General features: G+C 49.7%; 1 protein-coding gene across 1 annotated transcript in view; it reads right to left on the bottom strand.

Annotated features, from left to right (window-relative positions):
- Positions 1 to 14836, bottom strand: part of INSC (INSC spindle orientation adaptor protein) — a 114073-nt gene extending 99237 nt beyond the window's left edge. Inside the window, exon 1 of the mRNA XM_016225219.2 lies at positions 14741 to 14836. Coding sequence (XP_016080705.2) covers positions 14741 to 14836 — 96 coding nt within the window. The remainder of the gene's footprint in view (positions 1 to 14740) is intronic.
- Between the last annotated feature and the right edge of the window lie 2135 nt (positions 14837 to 16971).

Raw genomic sequence — 16971 nt, 5'->3', positions numbered from 1 at the left:
CATTTTTCCAAGATGCTCTTATCTGATGTGGATGCCATTGTCCTATGTCTGCTCAGTTCCAGCCTGTCCGATGTCGTGACAGATGGATGGCATGCATACTTGGGGGGAGGGCTCCTTGTAAATGACAAACTCTGGAGGGATGGGGCCAGGATTAGTCTACTGCCTGGTTTCTAAATGCCACATTTTTAAAACCCATTCTCCCACCCTTCCCCCAACCTCTCTGCAAATTCCACAGGGTTAAAAGTGCAATCCTAGCAGAAAAATGAAGAAAACAAAAGCATCTTCTTTTCTATGGTGGGGCTCTTAGGGAGCTGTGCCTCTCTTTGCTCTTTGGGCCTGTGTCCCAAGCCCCTCTGCAGAGCCCAGCTACTACCTTGTATCTATCTGATCAAGGAGCCTAATTCCTAAGTTCTCATCACCACTAAAAAAGGGAAGAGGGGGCTAGAAAAGCAGAAGGCAAAGCAAGAGGAGCAATCAGTGTGGCAGCATCTAGTCTCCCTCTCTTCCTGTTAACACCCTGCAATCACACATGGCCCAGCACTCAATCGGCACAGTGACATCTCCCCACCTCGACAGTCTCCTCACCTGGGTCCTGGGCTAGCAGGACCATATGAAAGAAGGCTGAGGGAGAGGGGTGTGGGGGTGACTCAGCCTTGAGTCCTGCTATAAATCCAACATAAGTTCATGTTTGTGGATGAAAAAGTGCGTGCTAGATGGGTAGATGGGTAAGAGACTGAGTGGAGGCAAAGTAGGTGACTGAATGAGTGAGTGAGGAATGCAAGAGTGAGCGAGCCAGAGTGGCCGAATGGGGTTTCTGTCCTCCTGCTAATGGCATCTTTGTAAGGATGGCTCACCGGGCCTAGTAAGACCCTCTCTCTGAATCCTCTTTTAGGCCTATGTCTAGTGATGAAGGTTGGGTGGGGTGGAGTGGGTGTGGGGAGGCAACTCCTGACTAATATGAATTACGCAAGTAAATAACTCTCAAGTTCCAAGGAGTCTTCATAGGGGATTGTAAAGATCCTTTATACAAGCAGTCAAGGAGCTCACTCAAAACCACTGAAGGCCCCTCCGATCTCCTATACCCTCTACAAATCAGATGGGGGCGGGTAAAGAAACCACAGCTCAGGGACACCATGCGACTTAGCTATCTCCTCCAAGGGAGCTCCTTAGAACCATCCAAGAATTAGATGTCAGTTATCACCAGTCCCCCCCAAAGTCCCTGAATAACAGTCAAATTTTTAATTTGTAATTTGTTTGCCCAGAAGATGGTAAGCACTTTTGGGGTCAGGTATGTGGCTGACAAATGTAACACGTCATAAAATAAATTATCTTCCTAATCAAATCTACTACTTCCTTAGAATTTTTATTCTACTGAATGATTTCACCATCTCAACTGATAAAACTTCATTCATTTATCCAAAAAATATCTGTGGCATGTGTCAGTAATATGCTACCTGCTAGAACAGAGTAATGAGCAAAACCAGATATGTTCCCTGACCTCATGGAGTTGATTATCAAATAGGAAAAACAAGCATTATTTATCATATATTAATTGTAAGTAAATGTAAAACTGCAATTATAATAAAGCCTTGAAGGAGGTACAGTGTGTTTTAAAGCTTTATATAAAATGGAATTTGACCTAATGATGGAGGTCATGGAAGTGACAATTGAACTGTGACCCAAGAGATAAGTGGGAATTCAGTAGGCAAGGACATAAAGGAAGAGTACTGTAGGTCGAGACACAGCAAACGCAAAAGCCTACGGCAGGAGGCAACATTACAAGCCCAAGGGACGGAGACAAGGCCAGTGTGAAAGGAGAGAGAGCTGGGCAGGAGGATGTGACACCAGGGGCCAGACACACTTGCAGGACTTACTAAAGAGTTGGTCTTGCCTGGTTGGGCGTGGCTCAGAGGCTGGGCATCAACCTATGACTAGGAGATTGAGGTTCGATTCCAGGTCAGGGCACATGCCGGGGTTGTGGGCTCGATCCCCAGCCGGGGGCGTGCAGGAGGCAGCCAATCAATGATGCTCTCCTCATTGATGTTTCTATCTCTCTCTCCTCTCCCTTTATCTCTCTGAAATCAGTCAAGATATTTAAAAAAAAAAAAAAAAAAAAAGGAAGCAAGACGGCGCGTAGGTAGCAGCTGCACCCGCCGCCTCCCGCAACCACATCAAAATTACAACTAAAATACAGAACCACCATCACTCAGAGCCTCCTGAAATCGGCTGAACAGAAGCCCCACAGCCAGGGAGCTGAAGGAGCACCCAGACGGTAGGAGGGGCGGAGACGCGGGCAGATCGGGGCTGGATCCTGGAGACGCAGCCGCGGGCCCACACCCACTGCCCCGGGTTAAACCCTGGAGGGAATCTCGGCGGTGGGGGTTTCCCGGAGGAGGGAGGGGTCCCAGCCCCACAGCAGGCCCCCAGCCCAGGGCTCCAGGCCAGGAAGAGACGTCCCCACAACTCTGGGCTGGGAAACCAGCGGGGACTGTCCCTGAGGGTCGCGGAGGCTGCGGGAGCCCCAGCAGCTCCTCTAAAGGGCCCGGCACGGACTCACTCGGACGCTCCCTCTGAGCCCAGCGCCGGGCAGCAGCCTGAAAGGACCCGGGACACTCGGGAGGAACTAACCCGCCTGAGATCCGGGCGAGAGCTGGAGGGCGGCTTCCTCCCAGGCAGAAGGGCTGGCGGAGGCCATGGCTCCTGTGGCAAGTCCTCCCCGCACACAGCCGGCAGGCAGGCGCCATGTTTGAATCGCCAGCACCTGACTCGCACCTTTGGCCCCGCCCCGTGATTCCCGGAGGCCCCGCCCCTCCCCACCTGCAGCTCATCCAGGCCATTTCCAGGGGCTTTTCTGTGCAAGTGGCCTCTCCAGCCTCATGCTTAGGACTTTCCTAAAATCTCTCAAACAAGCAGCAGCGGGCCCCATACAGCTTGATAAGTGGCCCCAGGCCTGGCACTAGAGGCAGCTGCATTGGCTCATAGCTTGGCCTCTCCTGGGCACCTCCAAGCCCAGCACAAGTAGCAGCCAACTATGGTTTGCTGTGTAGCTCACGCTGGGTGGCCCTGGCAAGGCACTGGCACAGGCTGACTTTGCAACTCCCGGGAGGCCCCAGAGACAGTGCACCTGGTGGTCAGACTCGACCACGCTGGATTACAACCCTACCACATCCACAAGTGACACACTCAAGGGGGGCACTTGGTGAACACCAAAGCTCCACTGAAGTAAATCCTGCTCCATAGGGGTGTCTCCAGCACAGCAGCTCTCTGACTGTAGCTGCAGCTGGTCCTCACAGCCGATTGGTCTGGGGGTCATTCCTCCCAGTGATGCCAACAGCAACCAAGGCTCAACTAAAACAGGACAGTGCACACAGCCCACACAGGGGAGCACCGAGAAGGCCCAGCTCAGGTGACTGGAGAGGCTGAGCCACTGGACTCTACAGGACACCTACTACACAAAGCCACTCTACAAATTCCAGGAGACATAGCAGCTCTACCTAATACATAGAAACAAACACCTGGGAGCAGCCAAAATGTGGAGGCAAAGAAACATGTCACAAAGGAAAGAACAGGAGCAATCTCCAGCAAAGGAACTAAATGAAAAAGGTCCAAGCAAGCTACTAGATACAGAGTTCAGAATAATAGTTATAAGGATGCTCAAGGATCTTAGTAAGACTATTAAGGAAACTAGTGAGATCATCAATGACATAATAAAGTACCAATTTGAAATGAAGGCTACACTAACTGAAATGAAGAATAATTTACATGGAATCAACAATAGAGAAGAGGACACTGAGAATCAAATCAGCAATTTGGAACACAAGGAAACAAAAAAACACCCAACCAGAAGAGAAAAAAGAAAGAAGAATCCAGAAATATGAAGATAGTATAAGGAGCCTCTGGGACAACTTCAGAGGCCCAACATTCATATTACTGGGATGCCAGAAAGGGAAGAAAGAGAGCAAGAAATTGAAAACCTATTTGAAAAAATAATTACAGAAAACTTCCCCTATCTGGGGAAAGAAATAGACTTACAAGTCCAGGAAGCACAGAGGGTCCCAAACAAGAGGAACTCAAAGAGGCCCACAGCAAGACACATCATAATTAAAATGCCAAAAGTTAAAGTCAAAGAGAGAATCTTAAAAGCAGCAAGAGAAAAGCAATTAGCTACCTACAAGGGAGCACCCATACGACTGTCAGCTGCTTTCTCAACAGAAAACTTGCAGGCCAGAAGGGAGTGGCAAGAAATATTCAAAGTGATGAAAAACATGGAACTACAACCAAGATTGCTCTACCCAGCAAAGTTGTCCTTTAGAATTGAAGGTCAGATAAAGAGCTTCACAGATAAGAAAAAGCTAAAGGAGTTCATCACCACCAGACCAGCACTACAGCAAAAGTTGAAGGGTCTTCTTTAAGAAGAAGCTAATGAACAAAAGAATCTGATGAACTAAATAGATCCAGAGACACTGATGCATGCAACAGACGATCATATTTCAGAGGGAAGAGGGAAGGGGGGTGGAGGGTGGGAAGAGATTAACCAAAGAAGTTATATGCATATACGCGTAACCCATGGACGCAGTCAATAATGGGGTGAAGGCCTGGGGAGGGAGTGGGAGCAAAGTGGAGGGGGTCAATTGGGGGAAAACGGGACATCTGTAATACTCTCAACAATAAAGATAAATTTAAAAAAAAAAAAAAAAGATGCAAATGGTACCTTGAACTAGAGTGGTGCTGATGAAGATGGAGACATGATGAATTTGAGATTAATAAGAGAACATCAACCGGTACTAGACTTATGGAGGGAACCACCTCATAAATTATATAAATGTCCAACCACCATGCTATACACCTGAAACTAATATAAGTTAATACTGAATATCAATGGTAATTGAAAAATTTAAAAAAAGGACACCAACCAGACTTTTCAATGGATTGAATATGGGCTTTTGGGAGAGAGGGGTGTTGAGGATGATGGCCTTCTCTCTCTGAGCTATGCAGCTGCGTAAATGAAGGAGCCATTCAATGAGAAATGAATTACCTGAAGAGGACCATATATGCACAGGATAGTGCTGACGAAGAATGCAGAAACTCTGTTTGGATAGGCTGAGTTTGAGAGGCCTCTGAAACGTCAATCTGAGAGTCCCCTTGACTCCACTGTCTCCCTGACTTTCAATTAGTCACCTGATTCAGCCTCCTCTCTATCCTGTCTTAATTCTGGTCTTTCTAATTATCTCCTGGATAATTAAAACAAAGATGCAAATGGTACCTTGAACTAGAGTGGTTCTTTCTATTTCCAATCCATCCATTCCACACTGTAGGTCTTTCTAAATGTTGCCTCCTCAAAGAAGCCCTTCCTGATCACTCAATATAAAGTGCCACTCTCCAGCCTGGATCCCGTGGCTCAGTGGTTGAGCAACAACCTATGATCCAGGAGATCATAGGTTTGATTCCCAGTCAGGGCACATGTTTGGGTTGTGGACTCGATCCCCAGTAGGGGGTGTGTAGGAGGCAGCCAATCAATGACTCTCTCATCATTGATGTTTCTATCTCTCTCCCCCTCTCCCTTCCTCTCTCTGAAATCAATAAAGACATATTTTAAAATAATAATAAAATAAAAATAAAGTACCCCTACCCTATTACTCCCTGTCTCAATCACTTATAAAAACATATAATAATGTGTTGTATTTTTATTATAGAAATAAATATGGACATATACATGTATGTCCAGCTCCATTTGCTAACAGGGCATAGAAGCAATAGTACACCAAAAGCAAGGAGTACATGTAGCCCCAGAGCTTGGTTTCTAAATGGCATTCTCCACTAAAAGAACCCATGGCTCCTTGGAGATATAGCTAATTCCAGGGCTGGAGCAAGAAAAGAATAAAATGAGCCTGGAACACCATCCTACAGCAGATAGTAAGCAAGTGCTCAGAGAATAACGAGGAAAGTCAAAAGAAACAGAGGCCAGTTTGCAGAGGCTGCCACTATCAAATGTGGGACAATTTGAACATCAAAATAAAATATATTAATTGATCATAACACATTGGATAAATAAATTAAGAATACATGAGTCCATAAGAAGAAAGGAAAGAAAGGGGAGGGGAGGGGAGGGGAGGGGAGGGGAGGGGAGGGGAGGGGAGGGGAGGGGAGGGGAGGGGAGGGGAGGGGAGGGGAGGGGAGGGGAGGGGAGGGGAGGGGAGGGGAGGGGAGGGGAGGGGAGGGGAGGGGAGGGGAGAGATGATCTTTCTTAGGGTAGAATGCCAACTAATTAAAACAAAGGAATTATGGATCCATAAGTATCAATGATGATAAAATTAGTGAGTAAAAGTTTCATGAGGAGCAGGTTATTTCCATAATCTCAAAGTAACTCCCCACAAATTATGTATTAAATACAAAGGAAAAAATAGTAATTTCACAGTGGAGAAACTGGTGAGTATCACCTTAAGCAAGTGATGAAGGGTTCTACCACCAGTTTTGGGATGATCCCCACATCCTGTGCTTGCTGATATAACAACCTCACTTCAGTGTTATTCCTGCCCAGAATGCATAGCTTGAGTCTAATCACACAGAACCATCACATAAACCCAAATTGAGGGGTACTCAACATAATAACTGGCCTGTGCTATTCAAAAACATAAAGGTCATGAAAGCTAAAGCAGAGGAATTGCTCTGGATTAAAGGAGACTGAAGAGACATGACAACTAAATGCAGTCTGTGGATTGGGTCCTGAATGGGGTGACGGAGATGAGGGAGCTATAAGGACATTATTGGGACAGAACTGTGCTGTGGTAAAAATATATGCTTTTAAGGAAATGCACACTGAGTATTTAGGGGTGAAGAGGCATTACATCTCCAATTTACTCTTCAAATAATCAGAAGCACAAATATTCTATATGTATTTATATATACATATAAATAAAACAGTACTAATAAATATAAACTATATAGATGATTAAAATATACATAAATAATAAAAATAACATATTTTTATATAGTTGGAGAGAAAGGCAACAAAAGCAATAAAATAAATGGAACATTCTATAAGTGATTAAGGGATGTGGATAAAGAGGGATTTCTTTTACTAGTTTTGCAAATTTTCATCAATTTAATATGATAGCAAAATTAAAAGAAACAGAAAAATGGTTTGTTTTTATGTTTTCTGAATGAATGATTGAGCCCATATCCAACCATGACCTGCTTAAAACACTTCAGTGGCCACTAGTAACAATCATGAGAAAAATCCAAACACTTCAGCACAGCCTTCAAGGCACAACATCCACCAATAGCCTTTAGTCGCGTCTCCCATCTCATTTCTCATCATTACTGACCCCCCACACATGAGCTCCATTCATGCTAACTGCTTAAAGTTCCCCAGCTTTTCGCACTAGGCAACACTTCTGTGCCTTAGCATGTGCAGGCCTCTCCACCTAGAATGACCTCTTATCTTCCTGGCACCTTCCTATTATGTTTCAAGATCCAGACCAAGAATTTTCACCTCTAGGAAGGCCTCTCTGATAACCTCAGTTGGAGATGACACTACCTCTTCTGACACACCAACACCTACCTCCAGGACCTGCCATGCCCATGGCCACAGGCAATCCTGCCACTCTTCGTTTACAAGCCTATCTTGCCTCACGGTCCGACTGCTGCTTGAGGACAGGGATAGTCCCACTCACCTGTATGCTCAGTGCTTTGCACAGGTCCTGGCACATCACAGGATCTCAATTAATGTTTGCAACATGAATCATAGTGTCTGAACTTTCTGCATCTCCCAAGGGGGCCCTGACTTCAGTCTCTTTCATTATCCTCAAAAAATACAGAAGAGTGAAGGAAATTAGTTCTTCCCATATTTTACACACAAGGAAAGTGAGGTCCAGAGAGGAAAAGATAACAGTGCACCCAGAGCTGAGCTACAGCTGGAATCCAGATCTCTTACCTATCAGTTCTTTCCCAGAAGGTCGGTGGGTGGGACAAGAAGGAAGAAGATGCCATTTGTGGTTCGCTTAGTCTATGTCAGGCTCTAGGCTTCAAATAAACTGGCTGGTTTCAGCATCACCATTGCATTGTAAGGAACCCCATTTTACAGACAAGGAAGCTGAGGCTCCAAGTCAGAGCTGTCCGACCAGAAAGCCCATGCTCTTTTCTCTGCAAACTGCCATATGGAGGCTGACCTCTGACCCTCCATCAGAAAACATGAGAGGCCTGAGTCAATCATCCTGTCCCTCAACAGCATCTTTTAAACCAGCACCACACACAAGCCCACAGTGCAGCCCACACCCCTAGACCACAGGCTTTATTTCACATGGTTTCCAAACCCAGAATATTTGGGTTGTAAGACAAAACCTCCATTTCTCCAGCAGAAAGTGAACGCTATACACAATTATCCAGCCAAATTGCTGACGCTTACAGACGCTGCATCACGCCAAACAGGGTCTGGTCTGCCCAAAGACGTCTTCAGAGGATCTGGGACTCCCCCAGGGCTTGGCACTGAGGGGACCCTGGAGCTGGGGGAGGGGAGGTCTGGCTGGCTGGATCACAGAGTCTGGGCGAAGGCTCCATTCCCAGGACAGAGATTGCTCCAGGGGAGAAGTGATGCGCAGAAGCCCAGTGTCACCCACCCCAAGAAGGTGGGGGGCCTTCCCCACTCAACCCATGTTTCCCACAGAGCAGCAGTCTCTGCCTCAGGCTGGAAAGGCCAATGATGTTGATGACATTCAGGTCCAAGAGCCAGAGAAGCCAGCCCCTTTGACATTACCCAGGTGGCCCAAAGGGGCGGATTCTTCTGCTTTCAAGGCCTTTGAACTGGGGGACTGATCAATGGACATTTAGACCTGGGATGGAATCGTTGCTGGCTCTGACCCTGAGCAAATCACTTAACCCCATGTGCTTCAGTTTCCCTTTCTTTAAAAGTAGCACCTGTCTCACAGGGCTCACCCAGAAGTTTCATAAAACGAAAGGTGCAAACAACCTAACAAAAAGCTTGGTCTTAGTAGATACTGAAGAAATGTGCGTAACTGTGAGTGAGCCTTCCCCCGCAGAAGTTCTGACCATCCCACCCAATATGCTCTTACTGGATTTTAAACCTGTTTTCACTTGATTAAGATTAAGTCCAGGGAACAACCAGGATCCTCAGCAGAGATGCAATCAAGTCTTAGTCTTACCTTTCTGAGATGACATTTACTGGGGAAGGAACAAACACCTCACCCACACCAACCCACCAGCACATCGCCCAGTGCCAGGCATATCCCAGAGCCTCAGGCCAGTGAGTCCTCCTTCCCACTTTGTAACCAAATGCTCTTGGAAGGGTTAGTCTTGAGCGTGGGCAGCAGCCACCAGTGTGGACTGACCTACTGCTTACTGAGAAGCGGAATCTCAACACAGTGCCTAAAAACCACCATCAGGGTCCTTCTAAGCATTCTTTAGTGCTAAGCCTTGATGCCACTGCTCCCCTTTCCAAATATTAATAGCCTTGGGAGGGGTAAGATAATCAGCCTTGGAGTGAATTAGTTAGAAGCTTCCCCAACTTTGCAATGTGGTTAGAGCCCTACCCTGCATTCAGATGCTCCTGGTAACCCACACCTCTTGCAGGTAAGAGGTGACAAATGACTCCCTAATCACTTGGTAGGCTTGAGAAAGCCCTCATGAGGAAGGGGAAAGGAGTGAGCACTAGCCTATGGCCTCACAGATCCAGGGGAGGGGGCATAAAAGCACCCTCAAATGCCCCTTTACGTTCCAAAGCCCACACTTGTCCTAAGCTTTGGCTTCAGAAGGGCCATCCCTGATCAGACAGCGCGTGGCCCAGGGGGAGGCAGAGCTGAAGTCCAAGAGACACAAACCTCCCAGCAGAGCCCTGGGCATAGGCACGATCACGTGAGGCAGAGGCGGCCACAGGGCCAGGGCCAGTCTGAGGGCAGGGGTCAAACTCCTTCAGGAACCCAGACACTCATGCCTTTGAGTCAGGAAAGAGCTGGCAGCTGAAACACTCAGAGCAGAGGGCATTTATCAATGGCCCAATTCATTCTCAACAATCCCCATTGTCTGAGCCAACACAGAGATGGGCATTATCTCCCAGAGCCACTAGAAAGAAAAGCTCTAAGACATGGTCACGAATCAGAGTCCAAAGATACAGAAGCCAAAACTGAGACATATGGTTTGAAAATGAGATAAAATATTTGAAATTGGAGATGTTCCCAAAAAATCCATGCAATATGGTTCCCATCCTCAAAGACCAAGAGAATGCTCAATTGCTGGTTGTTCATTCACTTATTCTAATCTCTCTCTACAAAAGATATGGGAGTTTACAATTAAAGATGTGAATACTATAAACCTGTTTAAGCAGAAATTAAAAATCAAAGCCAGGGTTCCGATTAACACTGTTACTAGAATGGAGCAATATGATAGACAAAGGGCTTCCTAGCAGCCAGAGTAAAAAGGGAAATACACAGATTATGCCAACAGCCTAGGAGTCACACAAACCTATAGAAATCCCTTGATCTTTCTAAGCCTTCATTTCATTGTAAGAAAAAAAGTGGAGGGAGGACTACTGACCTAACCAAGTTGTGAAAAGTAAATGAAGTAAAGCATATATTAAAGGTTCAACAAACGGTGGCTGTTATTACTATCGTTATTCTGTTGTCTGATTTCTCTTATTTAAACTGAAACTATGTTAAGTTAGTGGGGTTGCCCTTGATGCTCTAAGGTTCCTTAGTGTTATGCTGAAATTCTCATTGGCAGATATATGCATTTGATTAATAAAGAATGGGGAAATGGCCTGAGACTGAGTCACCATGACTCCTCCGGGGTCCTAAGGTTGTTGGGGACCTCACAAAGGAGCAGGATGGGGAATTCCTCCTCCCACCCCCCACCCTTCACTGCAAGAAGGCTGCCAGGCTGAGCACAGCCTGCCTATTTAACCATCCCCAAGGGTCAGGCCGAGGACCAGGCCAGGCCAAGGTAGACCCCAGCTCCCCCTCAGGAAATGGCTGAAGACCATCTGCTCCCCTGCATTAGGGGAGTTGATGGAGTGAGGGCTCAGGCACTCCTCCAACCAAACCATAAACACTAAGGAAGAGAAAGCCAATGTCATCTTTCTAACTTCCCAACTGAAGGAGCACAGTTGGTCTGGCCCCCTCACTGAAGCCTGCCCAGAGGAGAATGGCCGGGACGGGAGAGGTCTAGAGGCAATAATAATAACAACAACCAGCTGATGTTTGAGGGCACCTAGAACAAGATTCAGCCAAGGAACCAGAGGGACAGGGGAGAAGAGCAAAGCAAAGGCCAGCTCTTCCAGCCTCACCTGCAGATGAGACTCAAAATAGTGTCGATTAAAACCAAAGAAGAGAAGGAATCAGCCCAGCTCAACACACTGCTCCTCGCTATTACATGGCTGCCCAGGCCCCAGCCCACACACAGGAGGACCACCGCTGTTCCGCTGCAGTGGGAACCCGGGGATAAACCAGAGCCCAGGGCAATCACAGGGGTGAGCTCCACCTCAGCCCTGCAAGACTGGCCTTTTCACTTGGAAGGGGGCAAAAGCTGCTTCTAAGGGGGCAAAAGCTGCTCCACAGGCAGCCTCAGTTCTAGATCAAATGGGACACCCCAAAGGCACTGTGTCACCATCTGCCCTGACCCCCAGCCGAAGCCCCTAAGTTAAGATATTCCCTACTGAGGCCAGTTTATTGGACTTATTGTCCAAGGTGCTATATGTAGGCTAAAAGGAACTGAAAAGTGGGGGGTGGAGGCTGAGAGTGGGTCAAACCGGGGGCATGTGTTTGCACATATGCATGTTTTACGCATGTAGGTGCCCGTTGCATACATGTCATTGTCCACAGTCGTACACGTTGGAAGTAGGTGAGTGTTTGCTTGGACGTCCTGAGAGGACGTGCGAGGCTGGAGTGTGGGCAGGAATGTCTGCACACATGAGCAGCTGTGCGTGTGGGTGGGGGCACCCTGGGAGTGTTCCTGGGTGGGCATGACCGTGTCTGCTCATCCCCTCTCAATGTCCTCCTGACCCTTCTGGTGTGGCAGGGGGGTCCCGGCTAAGCTGTCTCCCCACCCTGACCAGCTGGCTGGGGTCACTCTAGTGTTGGGTGAAGCCTCCCAGCTCTTGCCCTGCTCAGTCCTGAGAAACCAAAGCCGCATGACCCACAGAGGAGACAAGCCAGGTGGGGAGCAAGTCAGGTCACCCTAGAAAGTCTGAGTTCAGATAACACTCCTTACTCCCCAGCCCCTCCATCCCCGGCTCGCTCGCTCGCTCGCAACCCAGCAGCGCACTCAGCCGCCTGCAGCCTTCGCCCACGCCTGCGGCTGCTTCCAGGGGGCAGACACGGTCCACACGGGGCTGCCCCGACCACGGGCACATGCCACCTGTGGGCACACTCCAGACTCACCCACATGCAAGTCCCCACGCACTGGCGGCTCTCCCACCCACGCTCACACCAAGGGACGCATGCTAGAAAGTTCCACATGCTAACACATTGGCCCGGGCGCGCTCCTGCCCACCGGCGTTCACACCCGCACACTTGGACCCCTGTCCGAACAGTGACACACGTGCTCTGTCCCTGATGAGGCCGGGGGTCCGGCACCGGCCCCCCGATCCAGCCGGCAGCGTGGCTACTTACTCTGAGGAAGGTGGCGGCCCGAGGCGGTGCGCGCAGGCCGGCGGCGGGCGCAGCTGGGGCTCCGGGGCCCGCGCAGGAGGCTGCGCTCGGCCGGCCCGCCCGGCCCGCTGCCCCGCGCCCGCGCCCCCGCCCTCGGCCCCGCCCGCGCCTCCGGGCCGCCGCGGGACCTTCAACGACCGCGCGCCCGGCCGAGCCTGCGTCCCGCGTCCGCCTCGGATCCTGGCGCCCCGGCCGGCGGCGAGGCTATTTTGGTGGCCCGGCAGCGGAACCGCGCTGTCGGCGGGAGCGCCGGCACCGGGACGCGGTCAAGTCTAATTAGAGACCCGGCTCGGCCCGGCTGGGCGGGGGCACCCGGGAGCCTCCGCGCCGGCCGGGTGGGGGTGCCCGCATGCACCCCTCGTGCCAACATCTGGAGAAGGAAGGGAATGCGCCGTGATTGTTTCCCTTGGAGCCGAAACAAAATAAGGAGGGGTTTGGGTGCGGTTCACATGCTCTGCAGAGGGAGCCGCCAAACTTTCAGCAGTCCCCAAACGCCGGAATGCAGCGAGGTTTACTCGCCGCAGGTGCTTCCCTTTGGAACCTAAGCCCACTAAGATCACCCAGCTCCAGATCGCCCACCTGCCAAAAGTGACAGGCTCCTTCCAACCTGGGGCACACCAGACTTCCCTCTAGACGCCTTTGCCTCAGATGGCTAAGTCTAGAGAAAAGGCTGATTCCGACCCAAAAGCTCAGGAATGTTGTATTTTGAACTGGAAGGAACTTGAAGGAAGCTTCAAGGTCATTCCATCTAACTCCCTCCACCCTGCCGAGAATGGGGGGAGGGGGGCACCGGAGGGCCTCTTCCCACTCTTAGGGATGACCAAGGAAAGGCAGCCCCTAGCCTCCCTTGGGCCCTCTCCCCAAGTTTGAATCCTCTCTTTGGCAGGAAGCTCTCCCTGGCATCTAACCTAAATCCTTCGCTTGCTAACTATGTCAGTGTGTCCCTACTATGTGTTCAGGGAGAGGGAGGCCGGCTCCATCTCCATGGCACAATGACCACGCCAAGGTCCCATCTCAGCCTTCTCTTCAGGCCCTGGCAAAAAATGACCATTGATCCCTGGCCCAGGGTACATGACAGCTCCTGATGTTAACTCAACAGCCTCAGCTCTCTGAGGACCCCAGGCTCTGTGGGTGCCCAAGTCATTCCCTCCAGCTTCAACTCTAGCCTCCATACACCTCAGGGCAGCCTGATTCTATCCCCCCGATTTCTGAGAGTAACTTCAGTTCCTGACTCAACAAAGGCCATCTCAGAGCCTGGGGACAGAGTTTGAGCCCCAGCTACCCACACGGCTGGGCATTAACACTGGAGTTTGTGACATCTTTTCTCTGAGTCCATTTCTGATAGGTCAAGTGGTGTAATAAAAGTGGTCTGGCCCTGGCCCGTGTGGTTCAGTGGATAGAGCGGAAGCCCGCGGACCAAAGGGTCCCGGGTTTGATTCCTGGAAAAGGGCACATACCTGGGTTATAGGTTCGATCCCCGGCCCCAGTCGGGGCGTGGGTAGGAGGCAACCAATTGATGTGTCTCTCTCACATCGATATTTCTCTCTCCCCCCCCCTCCACTCTCTCTAAAATCAATGGAAAAAAATATCCTCCGGAGAGGAATAAAAAAAAAGTAGTCTGGACTTTGTCCTCAAAGAAACCCGACTTTGTGTCCTGCCTCTAGAAGTTTCTAGCTGTATGTCCTTGGGCAAGTCACTTAATCTCTCCAAAGCTTGGTTTTCCCATATTTACACTGACGATCATAAAAGCTCATGGGTTGTTGAAAGTATGAGATGAGATCAGTAGTGTAAAGGTACCTACAGAGTTAAGATATTTTTTAGTGTGCTAGAAATGGAATGACACTTAGATCATAAACAAGATAAACATTAGCAAAAAGCCTAAGAGATCTTCTATTTCCAGGACCAAATTCTGTGCCTGGGTTTCAGGGAAAGAGAGAAACAGACTTGGTTTGCTAAATGTTCCCTTAGGACCCTTGGTATGAATATCTCCCACCTGCCTCCCACGGTGCAGCACACACACGCATACACACACACACACACACACACACACACACACACACACCCCTACTTTCCCAGATACGTACTGCACAGCCCAGCCTCTTCGGCTCCTGTCGGCCCCATAGGCCCCAGTCGCCTGTCCCCTCGCTGGCCGCCTCTCCATTCTCGGGAGGCCGCCTCATGGCTCCAATCTTGGCTGCAGCAACTCCAAGTTTTTCTACCATGGCCCATGGGGGCAACTCCTCTCTCCTTGCCCATCCTTCTGGGCCATGGCCCCAGCAAGGCCTGAAACTCAAGGCAAAGGTGGCAGAGGCCTTTTCTGAGACAGCCCAGAACTGAGGCCACCAGAGGAAGCTCAGAGTTGGAGCATCACCCCCCTCGACCCCCTCCCCTCAGCCTGCCTGGCTTCGTAGTGCTGTCCTGCTTAATTCTTAATGGAAATTCCATCCCTGGCGCCAGCTCTGGCTGGCTCCCGGAATCCGGGCTTGGGCCAACAGCAAACTCCACCCAGAGACAGGAGGCCTGCCGGGTCATATAAACACAGATACACACATACACACATGTACATACACACACGAGCAGAGGCAATCACAGACTCAGAGATTCTTGCCCAGACACATCCATACACAGTAAGACTATAAGCAGTGTGATCACTAGTAGTTATCGCAGGGTAGTAAGTACAAATATCACCCTCCCTAATCCTCACAACACTAGGTTCTGGTATTAGCCTCAGTTTACTAAACATGAGGAAACTGATGCATGAGGAGCTAAGTTAACTTGCATGAGGCATCTAGTAATAATAGCCTCACGCATGAGCACTGGGAACTGTGCTAAGGGACTTACGTGCATTGTTTCATTTCACCACCACAGTAACTGTTTGTAGAAGTTATTATTATTCCCATTATACAGACAAGGAAAATGGAGGTTGAATGGTTTCAATTGCCTGCCTGTGGCCTCTCAGCTTGTGAGACGAAGGGAGACTGTACACATATTTGCATGGGAATCCTCATGGATAAACAAGGGGGTGCACAGATAGAGAGATCCAGGCGCATGCACACACTCAGAGGCACAACAACAGGTAATTTCTTCTACCAAAGAAGCCTCAGGAATGGTCCAGAGCTGCACCAGGGAAAGGTGCAGCCTGCCTCCATGTTCTTCCCTCCCGACAGCTGATCCCAGCTCCACCAGCTTCACAAGTCACTTCTGGAAGGACAAGTTCAGACCTAAATGAAGGGAAGATTTCAGGTTTATAGGTCAGCCAGCCAGGTCAATAGTCAACCCCCAGCCCCAGCTCCAAATCCAGTTAGCCCAGCAGGTCCTGCATGGTCAATGGAGGAAGGAGCAGGTGTACTCTTCTGAAGGGACCATTAGGTAGGGGGCCCCTCAGAGACTCTGGGCACTGTCCAGGAGCCGGCCAGGGAGGGTTCTGGCCTCCAGGATCAGATGAGGCTGGACGAGGCCCATAGAATAAGGCACAGCCTGAAAGCCCAAGCCTCGGGTAGTACAGAGCAAGTGCTGAGGAGGGAGCTGGAGCCGTACTGTGGAGATGGCAAGACTCTGGTAGGAGGCGGAGTGGCGGAGAAGATGGGGCAGGGCCATGATGGAGGACAAGTAGCAAAATCCAGAGCCAGGAAAGTAAAAAGGATTGCAGAAGAGAGGAGTGTAGCAGTCTAGGAACTTGTCCACTGCCTGAAGTTTCCACACAAAGCAGGACATCTCCAAGCCTGATGACCCCAGGCCTCCTCCCAAGCAGCACTGCTAGAGAGCACCCAGAAAGGCCTGTCCTATCCAGAGCAATCTCCTTTGTCTCTTGCAGTTTCCCACTTCCATCCCCATCCCAGAATTCCTGATCATTTCTGCGGTCACAGCCCATCCACTCTGTGGTCTAAAGTCAGCTCAGCATGACAGCCATGTGGGGCATTTGGACTAAAAAATGGGTTTCTTAAGAGAGGACTACTTAACCCCCACAAATGAACCTGGGATCCTGTTGTAGGCAATGGATCTAAAAGGGGGGACACTCTCAGTCTGAGCATTTGTGTTTCTAAAAAGTTCCCAGATGGTGCAGGTGCTACTGATCTGAAGGGGGAGGGGGGTGTCACACTTTGGGAACCACTACTTTAGAGCACAAGAGGAAGTCAGAGATCCTTCCAGCTCAAAACTGAATGTGCAGCCGAACATCAGAGTGCAGGCGGTTTCTTTTGAAAGTTCCCTAAAGAAAGAATTTACACTCCTGTCAGTAGTTTGTACTTTCCCCTCCCTGTCCCCAGCTCCTCAGCTTCCCTGCTTCTGCTCCAGCCCTGCTCCCTGTTGGCGGGTC

Source organism: Miniopterus natalensis, chromosome 11 (assembly GCF_054644295.1).
Source record: "Miniopterus natalensis isolate mMinNat1 chromosome 11, mMinNat1.hap1, whole genome shotgun sequence".
Taxonomy (NCBI): domain Eukaryota; kingdom Metazoa; phylum Chordata; class Mammalia; order Chiroptera; family Miniopteridae; genus Miniopterus; species Miniopterus natalensis.
This window is presented reverse-complemented; position numbering and strand designations above follow the sequence as displayed.